The sequence below is a fragment of the Tachyglossus aculeatus genome, chromosome 14 (assembly GCF_015852505.1).
Source record: "Tachyglossus aculeatus isolate mTacAcu1 chromosome 14, mTacAcu1.pri, whole genome shotgun sequence".
Lineage (NCBI taxonomy): Eukaryota > Metazoa > Chordata > Mammalia > Monotremata > Tachyglossidae > Tachyglossus > Tachyglossus aculeatus.
The window spans coordinates 59,363,512-59,374,639 of record NC_052079.1 but is presented as its reverse complement, the minus strand read 5'-3'; the positions used below and the strand labels follow the sequence as shown (position 1 = coordinate 59,374,639).

The window sequence follows — 11,128 nt, the reverse complement described above, 5'->3', positions numbered from 1 at the left end:
GTCTCTCCCTGGGCCACAGCCACCCCCCAGCTGGCTCAGTCTTGCCTCGGAAAGGCCAGTGAATATGGCCCCTCCCAGGCTCTCCTGCACAACGGCTGGGAGTTCAGGCAACTCCTGAGGAATTTGCTTTTTCTGGGGCTTTAGGGAGCTCCAAGAGCTGCCCTCTGGGGGGATGGTTTTCCAGAAGGGTTCCCAACCCACCCACCTTGCTTCACCCCAGCCCCTCCCATGTGGCCATTCCCCCACTTCCCCAGCCCCCAAAACCAAGCAGAGTTCATGTGAGCTGCCTACAGCCCAGAGCCTGTATGTCCATAGCCATAGCTGTGGACAGCCCGCTGGGGCCATCAGGACTGCAGCCTGGGGGCAGGGGCCCGGGGTAGGCTTCCTGGCCATTGAACAATTTCCTCCTTGGACTGGCTGACTGGCTGGCTGGGTAGGCAACACAGGCCCATGCTCTATCCCCTAGGCCATGCTACTTCTCAGAAGGGCACTTGCTGGCCCTTGTAACCTCCGTGGCAACAGGGCTCAGCGGGGGGGCAGGAAGCAGCTTGGGGCGGAAGGCCAATTGGATCCAGGGCTGCTAGTGGAATGGGGTAACACACTGTGAAGCAGCATGGCCTAGCAGATAGAGCATGGGCCTGAGAGTCAGAAGGATCTGGGTTCCAATTCTCACTCTGCCGCTTGTTTGGTGTGTGGCCTTGAGCAAGTCGCTTCACTTCTCTATGGCTCAGTTACCTCTTCTGTAAAAGGGGAATTAAGGCTGTGAGCCCCATGTGGGACAGGGACTGGGTCTATCCTGATTTGCTTGTATCTATCCCATACTTAGTACAATGCCTGGCACAATCAATCAATCAATCAATCAATCGTATTTATTGAGCGCTTACTGTGTGCAGAGCACTGTACTAAGCACTTGGGAAGTACAAGTTGGCAACATATAGAGACAGTCCCTACCCAACAGTGGGCTCACAGTCTAAAAGGGGGAGACAGAGAACAAAACCAAACATACTAACAAAACAAAATAAATAGAATAGATATGTACAAGTAAAATAAATAAATAAATAAAGTAATAAATATGTACAAACATATATACATATATACAGGTGCTGCGGGGAAGGGAAGGAGGTAAGATGGGGGGGATGGAGAGGTGGACGAGGGGGAGAGGAAGGAAGGGGCTCAGTCTGGGAAGGCCTCCTGGAGGAGGTGAGCTCTCAGTAGGGCCTTGAAGGGATTGCCTTGTAACTTTCCCAGCGCTTAGAACCGTGCTTAGCACACAGTAAGCACTTAACAAATACTATAAAAAAAATAGAGTATGGGGTGGGGCTGCCACCTGGCCTGCTTTCCGTTAGTGGCATTTATTATTAATAATAGTAATAATAATAACAACAACAATAATGGCATTTATTAAGCACTTACTATGTGCAAAGCACTGTTCTAAGTGCTGGGAAAGTTACAAGGCAATCAGGATGTCCCACGGGGGGCTCACAGTCTTAATCCCCATTTTACAGATGAGGTAACTGAGGCCCAGAGAAAAAGTTAAGTGACTTGCCCAAAGTCACACAGCTGACAATTGGCCTACTGAGCCCTACTGAGAGCTCACCTCCTCCAGGAGGCCTTCCCAGACTGAGCTCCCTCCTTCCTCTCCCCCTCCTTCCCCTTCATCCCCCCGCCTTACCTCCTTCCCCTCCTCACAGCACCTGTATATATGTATATATGTTTGTACATATTTATTACTCTATTTTATTTGTACATATTTATTCTATTTATTTTGTTAATATGTTTTATTTTGTTGTCTGTCTCCCCCTTCTAGACTGTGAGTCCGCTGTTGGGTAGGGACCGTCTCTATATGTTGCCAACTTGTACTTCCCAAGCGCTTAGTACAGTGCTCTGCACACAGTAAGCGCTCAATAAGTACGATTGAATGAATGAATGAATGAATTGGCAGAGCCAGGATTTGAACCCATGACCTCTGACTTCAAAGCCCAGGCTCTTTCCATTAAGCCACGCTGCTTCTCCGACACTCCTTTCCCTCCTGCCTTGCCCTTGCCCTTTTCTCTCTGGGAAGGCCTTAAAAATAATTATACTTTTATTAATGATGGTATTTATTCAGTGCTTACTAGGAGCTAAATGCTGAGATAGAAGATAGCAGATCAGGGTTAAGATCTAACCGTTTAGGGAAAGCAGTTCTTTTTATCCCCACTTTAAATAGGAAGTTTTCCAGGCCCACAGAGATTAGGTGATTTGATCCAGGGGCAGAACTGGGACTAGAACATGAATCACCCAATTTCCATTCCCATGTTCTTTCCACTAGGCCAGAGGTTTTCCTGCATTTTATGTCTCTCTGTACTGCATTTCACCATCAAGAAGGACTTAGGTCTCTAGTGATGGCAGCCGTCTCCCCTATTGTCCATTTTACAAAGATAGGTTGCACACCATCTTGCCAGGTGCCCAGAACCACATCCATGGGGTGAAGCTGTCTACGCATCTTGGTGAACCTCTTTGAGCAGCTAAATTTGCTTAACAGCTGCCAGAGTCCAGGCCTGCTGATGGTGTCCATTACTTCAAAAATGCCAGCCAACACAATGTAGAGGTCAGGAACTGGCTTCTTGTGTGCTGTCTTTAACATAACAATAGTTTTCTTTGAGGGCAGGGAAGCATCATGGCTTAGAAGAAAGAGCCAGAGGCCTGGGTTCTAATCCCAGCTCTCCCACATGTCTGCTGTGTGGCCTTGGGCAAGTCACTTAATTTATCTGAGCCTCAGGTTACCTCATCTGTAAAATGGGGATTAAGACTGTGAGCCCCGTGTGGGACATGGACTGATTAGTTTTGTATCTTCCCCAGTGCTGAATACAGCGCTTGGCACTTAATACCATCAAATGAAAACTCAAAATGGTGGCATGGACAATTGTGTTGGGAAGGTGAAGTAGGGGAGAGGATGTCAGGGAAAATGAAGAGTTCAGACTGGGGCATGTTGAGTTTGAGGTTCCAGAGGGACATAATAATAATAATAATAATTTTGGTATTTGTTAAGCGCTTACTATGTGCCAAGCACTGTTCTAAGCACTGGGGGAGATACAAGGTAATCAGGTTGTCCCACATGAGGCTCACAGTCTTAATCCCTACATTCATTCATTCATTCAATCGTATTTATTGGGCACTTACTGTGTGCAGAGCACTGTACTAAGCGCTTGGGAAGTACAAGTTGGCAACATATAGAGATGGTCCCTACCCAACAGTGGGCTCACAGTCCAGAAGGGGGAGACAGACAACAAAACAAAACATATTAACAAAATAAAATAAATAGAATAGATATGTACAAGTAAAATAAATAAATAAATAAATAAATAGAGTAATAAATATGTACAAACATATATACATATATACAGGTGCTGTGGGGAATCAAGTAAGATAAATAGAGTAATACATCTGTACAAATATATATATATATACAGGTTCTGTGGGGAGGGGAAGGAGATAGGGTGGGGCGGATGGGGAGGAGGAGAGGATAAAGGGGGCTCAGTCTGGGAAGGCCTCCTGGAGGAGGTGAGCTCTCAGTAGGGCTTTGAAGGGAGGAAGAGAGCTAGCTTGACAGATGTGCGGAGAAAAAAACCACAGGGGGCTCACAGCTTTAATCCCCATTTTACAGATGAAGTAACTGAGGCCCAGAGAAGTGAAGTGACTTGCCCAGAGTCACACTGCTGACAGTTGGCAGAGCTGGGATTTGAACCCATGACCTCTGACTCCAAAGCCCAGGCTCTTTCCACCGAGCCACGCTGCTCCCCTACATCCACGTGGGGATTCTCCGGCTGTCCCAATTCAATTCAATCGCACCTCTTCCAGGAGGCCTTCCCAGACTGAGCCTCGTCCCCCTCTCCATCCCCACCGTCTTACCTCCTTCCCTTCCCCACAGCACCTGTATACATGTATATATGTTTGTACATATTTATTACTCTATTTATTTTACTTGTACATATCTATTCTACTTATTTTATTTTGTTAGTATTTTTGGTTTTGTTCTCTGTCTCCCCCTTTTAGACTGTGAGCCCACTGTTGGGTAGAGACTGTCTCTATATGTTGCCAATTTGTACTTCCCAAACGCTTAGTACAGTGCTCTGAACATAGTAAGCGCTCAATAAATACGATTGATGATGATGATGATACGTTTGTACATATTTATTACTCTATTTTAGTTGTACATATCTATTCTATTTATTTTATTTTGTTCATATGTTTGGTTCTGTTCTCTGTCTCCCCCTTCTGGACTGTGAGCCCACTGTTGGGTAGGGACTGTCTCTCCATGTCGCCAACTTGGACTTCCCAAGCGCTTAATCCAGTGCTCTGCACACAGTAAGCGCTCCGTAAATACGATTGATTGATTGATCCTAACCCGACGCAGCCTCAGTCACACGATCTCGATCATACGCCATCTCCGTCACCTCCTCGGTCACCATGGCAACTGCCCGGCGTTCAGCCCCACATCCGGGTGAGTGCGAGGCGAGGTCACGTGCCCCGCCCGGCCCAGCGGCGCGAGCCTAACGGTCCCGGCGCGCGGGCGGCGGGGGGGTGGGGGCGGGGCCGAGCCAGTTCTGGCGGGAAGAAGGAGGTAAAGGAGAAGGGGGCGGGGCGGGGCGGGGCGGGGCGGGGCGGGGCGGGGGCTCGTTCTCTTTATGTGGAGACGTGTGGAAGCCCGGCGGGAAGCCCGCCCCTTCGCTGCCTCCGCCCCCTCTTGTCCAACGAGAAGCAGGGCTGAGCCTCGGCCGTCTCCCCGCCCCTGGCCTGTCATCCGCCTCGCCGCCCTGTCACTCCATCTCCCCCAACCCAGCCGCCCTGTCACCCCGCCATCATCATCAATCGTATTTATTGAGCGCTTACTATTTGCAGAGCACTGTACCAAGCGCTTGGGAAGTACAAATTGGCAACATATAGAGACAGTCCCTACCCAACAGTGGGCTCACAGTCTAAAAGGGGGAGACAGAGTACAAAACCAAACATACTAACAGAATAAAATAAATAGGATAGATATGTACAAGTAAAATAAATAAATAATAAATAAATAAATAGAGTAATAAATATGTACAACCATAGCGAGGCCCCCGTGACCCCCGTCGCCCCATCGCCCGATCCCCAAAGCCGACTTTACCTGTCGGGAGTCCCCAGAGTCCAGGGCGCGGGGAGAGACGTTGGACGCCGATGGTTATGGCTGTGGGTCCGGAGAGCCAGGCCCCCTTACTCCCTGCCCCTGCCCCTGCCCCTGCCCCTGCTTGTCCAGGCCCCCTTACTCCCTGCCCCTGCCCCTGCCCCTGCTTGTCCCTGTGCAGATGGCCGAGACAGACCCCGGCCAACGGAGCTACAACATGCCGAAATCACTGTCCGACCTGAACCGAGACCTGGAAAACCTGCTGGAAGAGATGGAAAAGATTTCAGGTAGGGCAGAGCACTCGGCCGGCACCGGTGGGGTGCAATGGGGGCCCAATGCCCCCTGGATCCCAGCTTTGGGGACTGTGAGAGTCAATTCCTCCCGGACCCCAACCGTATGTCGGGGTTTGGGCCCCCCGGGTCTTAATTGCGAGGGCAGTGGAACCGGTGACCCCTGGCCCCAAGATGGAGGTGGAGGTCGGGGGTCCCTTGGGGCCCAGCTGTGGGGGGGATGGAGCCAGTGTCCCCTGAACCCCAGCTGTGGTGAGGTGGGGCTGTTATTATTATTATTATTACTACTACTATTATCACTGTATTTGTTAAGTACGTACTGTGTGTCAAATATTCCTTGGTGCCGTGTTTTCCATTGAGGCTGGTGTAGGGGGCTGCCCCGGGCCGTTTGCTGATGTGCCAGGTTTTGTCTTGTGAATATTGCCTCCATCGCTAGGGCTACAACCAAGATTTTGATCCCTGGCATCCTGCCCCATCTTCCCACCCGCCACCAGCCTGGAGGTCATCTTGAGGGACATCCACTTCTCTCAGTGTTGTCCCTCAATCGTCCCCACGTCCTGCAGCTAGAACAGGGCCACTTTTAACCTTCATCTGTTGGACCAACAGAAGAAGGCAAGATCCCATCCCCCTGGGCTTCCAGGTTCAGTTCTGTGGCCCATTGGCCGGGGCTTCCAACTGCCTGTGAGCACTGGGGGTAATTAAAAAAAAAAAAAACCTTCCCCAGGGTTCTGTCTCTCCTCCATCTTTGGGGGTTGTAGCCTCTGAAATTGACTGTTTTGGCCATGTCTTTGCCTGCTTGCAATCTCTTCCTGCTGCTCTTCCTCTGTTTTACAGATTGGTGTGGAGCCTTTTATTTTCTTTCCCTCCAATTTGGTTCCGGGTAACATGACCCCTTCCCCCATTATTCTTCTTTCCTTTTTAAAAATATTTATTCTGGGTTTTCTGCGTGCCACGCACTGTGACGGGTGCTGGGATAGTTGCAGGACCATCAGATAGGTCAGTTCCCATCCTGGATGGGACTCATAGTCTAAGAGGAAAAGAGAAAATGGTGTTTTAATCCCCATTTTATGGATGAGGAAATTTGCATAGAGAAATTAATTGACTTGTCCAAGGTCATTCATTCATTCAACTGTATTTATTGAGCACTTACTGTGTGTAAGGCACTATACTAAGTGCTTGGGAGAGTACAGTTTAACAATGAACAGACACATTCCCTTCCCACAGTGAGCTCAAAGTAAGGCAGCAGTGAGCAGGATTAGAATCAGTTTCTCCTGACTCACAGCCCCAAGCTCTTTCTGCTAGGCCATGCTGCCTCCCTTCTACCAGCTCAGGAGAACCCCCTGAAATTTGCTTGAATCCCTCTTTAAGCTGCAAGTTCCCTGAAAGCCTGAGTTATAAATTTCCCCTAGCAGCTAGGGCCGGGGATCTAAAGCATTTTTCTTTGGGTTTGAAGCGACGTTGCTGTGGGTGAGGATTTATTCGTGTCTACAGATGGGATGCCCCCTTCAATCATCAATCAATCAGTCAGGAGTACTGAGTGTTTATTCCTTCTGGGCCCTGTGAAGGTTGCATTTGCTATCTTCAATGCCTGGCACTGCTTTCTTTTCTACCTCCTGCCTTCATTCTTTCAGAAACTTCCACTCTACCTGAGGCTGCCAACCCTTACTGTCAGCAGCACGGCAGGTCTGTCTGCCACAGTGACTCCTGGCAGGCCATGGCCCGGCTGGTGTGTGTGGAGTTTTGCCTCACTGAGTTCTTAAAGTGTGTCTTCTTTCCTCCTTATAGTCCCCTGACATTGGCTCACCACACACTAACTCCTTGTATGTCCTGTGGTGTCACCTCACACGCCCCGCCTGGCAAAGCTGAATTGCTCTATTTCTTCGATGCCGCTGAGCTCTCTGCCTTCCAGAACTCGTGGCTGTTGACCCTGCCCCGACATTTGATGTTGAGTGAGGCTTGCAGGTGACATTGGTGGAAACGCTGGAGAAGGCCTGAGGCCCTCCCAGCCCCGGACACTGCCTCTGATGAGGACACCAGGATGCCGGGAGCAGCTTGGGTGCCCAGGGACCCTGCTGGCCATTGGGCCGAGTGGGAAGGATTTCTGTGCTGCAGATTAGCCAGAATCTCAGGGATCCTCGAGCTGACTGGCAGCTCCTGGCGACATGCTGACCCTGCAGAGCAACTCGTCAGCCTCTGCAGGTCCAATCCTTTGGGCCTGGAGCTGCCTGGGCAGGCAGTCCAGTTCCAGAGTGGCTGGCTTGTGGCTCGTGGCTCTCGACGATTCTCACACCTCATGTTCCTCATAGCGATCAGTTAATGTCAGCTGATGAACTGGGTGGTGTCTGATTGTGCCAGTCCATCCACTTCTATGTTCCTAGACTGCGAACGCCTTGAGGGCCAAGGACCTCTCTAGCTCTCATTCGTGGACTCTTTACCAGTGCATAACACAGTGCTCTGAACAGAGTAGGGCTCTTCGTAGATGCGATCATTACATGTTTCTGTTGGTGGATCTACACATGTGGCCTCCAACCTTATACCGCCCCAGCGAGCACCCCTAAATGAGCCTGGGGAGTCGGCCAGAGGTCTCTGGTGATTGGTGAGAGTCAACCAAAACCTCCCAGGGTGGGTGGTCGTTTTCCCCATTCAGCAGCACCTGGCCTTCACTGGTGGCATTTGGAAAGAACAAGCAACACCCCAGTTTGAGTAACTAGCTGACTCAGTGACTGAGGTGAAGGGCCCCCGGTCTCCCCGACCCCCGGCTAGGCTGCCCCCACCGAAGGCAGTGCTGCTGCCATCACTGATGCCCATCACCACAGTTGCTACCGCTTCCTAACCAGCCTTTGGTCGTTGCAGTTGAAGCAACCTGGATGGCCTACGACATGGTGGTGATCCGCACCAACCCGGCCCTGGCTGACATCCTGCAACGCCTGGAGGGCGCCTTCCTGGACTGCAAGAAGGAGATGGAGAAGAACTGGCAGGCGCTGCTGCAGGAGACCAAGTCCACGCCCTCCCGCTGAGCCCGCCACACCTCGACATGGCCACGGAGGTCCCCAGGAGAGAGTTATTGGGAGAGCGCGGGCCTGGAAAGCTGGGACCTGCACCTAGACAGACTACACCTAAAAACAAGAGCTGTTGCCTATAAATATCTTTTCAAGCTTAAAATGATGGCATCTCACTTTTTCCTGTATCAACTGGATCGCCTGTTTCTTTAGAGGAACTAGAAGGTGGGGGTAGACAGGCAGCAATCGGAGAAGGGTTCACATTTATTCGATGTCTGGAGCCTGCTGGGCTCTGAACGGCATTTGAAGAGGGCTCCGTGGAGGAGGGTCACGCTGGACTCTAAACAGAAGCTCCCGGGGTAGCTAGTAGAGGGAGGTGTCGTGGTGGAAGGAGAGTGGTGAATTGGTCAGAGCGTAGGGTAAGTCGAGGTGGGTCCCAGGATGGGTGAGAATGGGGAGGCGGGAGGGGGTTTTCAGAGCGCTGGCGTAGCCAAGATGGGAGTTTGCTTATTATTGGATGGCCTCGGCCCCTTGAGGGACACAGGAAGGAGATGGGCCCTGGGTGACATCAGGGCTGGGACAGATCACCCCCTACCTCTGCCGTCACCCGTATCTTGGCTGTCGGCTGTCGGCTGTCGCCCCGGCCAGCTGCTGGCTGACGATTCTCCCTCGCTGCTCTGCAGGTGGCTCCCTAGGGTGGCCACCGGCCTCCTCTAAACGTCACCTCCCCGCCCCGCCCCGCCCCGCCCCCTCCAGCCTGGGCCGCCGGAGCTGAGGAACAGCCAGTTTCAGCCCCCCAGCTACAGGCTCGTCAGTGGGGGAGAGGGCGGGTGGAGCTGCCCCCTGAGCAGAGGGGGGAAGGGATGGGGACGCAGAAGGAGGGGAGGAGGGGAGGGAGGGATTCGGGCAGGGGGAGCGTGGCTCCGGGGGCCCTCGGCGACTCAGCCCCCCCTCCCCACCCCCCGTCGTCGACTCGGTCCAGCCGCCGCTCACAGTGGGGTCTGCAGCGGGGTCGGAGAGGGCAGGGTCAAGACGAAGGGGTTGAGCGAGGCCCTGCCGGCCAGCGAGAAGGCCGGCAGCCGCTCGTCCTCCTGGAAGCGGGCCGCGCCGTCGGCCAGGGAGAGCCGGGCGGTCAGCTGCGCGTTGAGGCAGTAGATGGAGCCGCCCAGCACGGCGCAGCGCAGCGGGGCCGCGGCCCGCGGGGGCAGGATCGGCTCCCGCGGGGGCCAGGACGGGGGCGGGGCCCGCGGGGGCGGGACCGGCTCCCGCGGGGGCACGGCCGGGGGCGGGGGCGGGGGCGGCGGCGGCGACAGGGGCAGGGGCAGGGGCAGGGGCAGCGGCAGGGGCAGCGGCGTGGCCTCGCTCCAGCTGCGCGTGACCGTGTTGAAGCGCAGCACGGCGGCCCCGACCCCGCGCAGCAGGTCGAAGCGGTACAGGAAGCCGCCCAGGGCCACGATGTCGCTGGAGCGCCGGTGGCTGGCGCTGTAGGGGCACTCCTCCCAGGCGTCCGGGCCCGGGCTGTACCGCAGCAGCCGGTAGAAGAGGTGGCCCCCGGTGACGTAGATGTCCCCGCGGCAGGCCACGGCCTCGTGGGCCACGGCGAAGGTGCCGGCGGGCAGAGGGGCGCGGAAGGCCCAGCTGTCCGTGCGCGGGTCGTAGCGCTCCACGGTGTAGAGACACTCGCCGCCGATGGCGTACAGTTGCCCGTCCAGACCGACCAGCTTCAGCTGGGCCCGGGCCTGTCGCATGGGCCGCAGCTGGCTCCAGATGCCCGTCAGCGGGTTGTAGCAGAAGACCTGGTCGGAGCAGACGGCGCCGGGGCCGGAGCCCCGGACGCCCCCGGCCAGGAACAGGTAATTGTGCAGCGTGCACAGGCCGCAGCCGCGCAGGGGCGCCTCGGCGGGCACCGGGGTCAGCGGGCGCCACGCGGCCGCGCCCGGCTCCAGGACGTGGAGCTGGGCGGGCGGCTCCGGCGGGGCCCCCGGCCCGGCCCCGCTGGGCAGCGCCAGCACGCCCAGGACCGCCCGCCCGCGGGCCGTCCGCAGGGCCAGGATGCGCTCTCGGGCGGCGCCGCCCAGCTGGCGGTACAGCGGGGCGTCGCTCAGCACGCGGAGGAAGTTGTCGCTCATCACCGCGTAGGCTTCGGCGGCCAGCTCGGGCCGCCGGTGCTTCTGGGCCCGGGCCAGCGCCTCCAGGCAGCCCCCGAGGTCCAGGGGGGCCCGCGCGTGGGCCAGCGCCGCCGGTGGCGCGGCCCCCGCCCCGGCCTGGCCGACCCTGAGCTCCGGGTTCTCCGCGATCGCGCACATGCTGAGCTTCCTGGGGCGGCCCCGGCCGGCCTCGGCCCCGGCCCCGGGCCCGGCCCCGGCCCCGGCCCCGGCCCCGGCCCCGCTCCCTTGTCCGCTCCCGTTCCCGCCCCCGGCCCGGCCCGGGGCTGGCTGGGCGCTGTGCTTGGATCGGGGACCCGGGCCCGGGCTGTCCCGCGGGGACCTCTGCCAGCCGGGCGTCGGCCGGGGGCGAGGTGACCGGCTGAAGCGGAGCCGGCCCGACTCCTCGGCTCCCCCCCGTCCCGGCGGTCGGCGGCTCGGGGGCAGCCCCCCGGACCGCTCCGGGCCCCGGCTCGGCCGCCGCTCCGTCCCCGGGGCCCGGGCCAGCGGGTCCCAGCTGGAAGCGAGGCGGCCCGGCCGGGGCCGGCGCTCGGGGTCCCC

The 11,128-nt window shown here is 56.1% G+C and overlaps 1 protein-coding gene across 1 annotated transcript; it reads left to right on the top strand.

The window, feature by feature from the left end:
* Positions 1-4,568: 4,568 nt before the first annotated feature.
* SYCE3 (synaptonemal complex central element protein 3) lies at positions 4,569-8,586 on the top strand. The gene is made up of 3 exons (XM_038756586.1): positions 4,569-4,600; positions 5,316-5,421; positions 8,278-8,586. The coding sequence occupies exons 2-3, from the start codon at positions 5,316-5,318 to the stop codon at positions 8,439-8,441; spliced, it is 270 nt and encodes an 89-aa protein (XP_038612514.1). The 5' UTR covers positions 4,569-4,600; the 3' UTR covers positions 8,442-8,586.
* Positions 8,587-11,128: the final 2,542 nt, after the last annotated feature.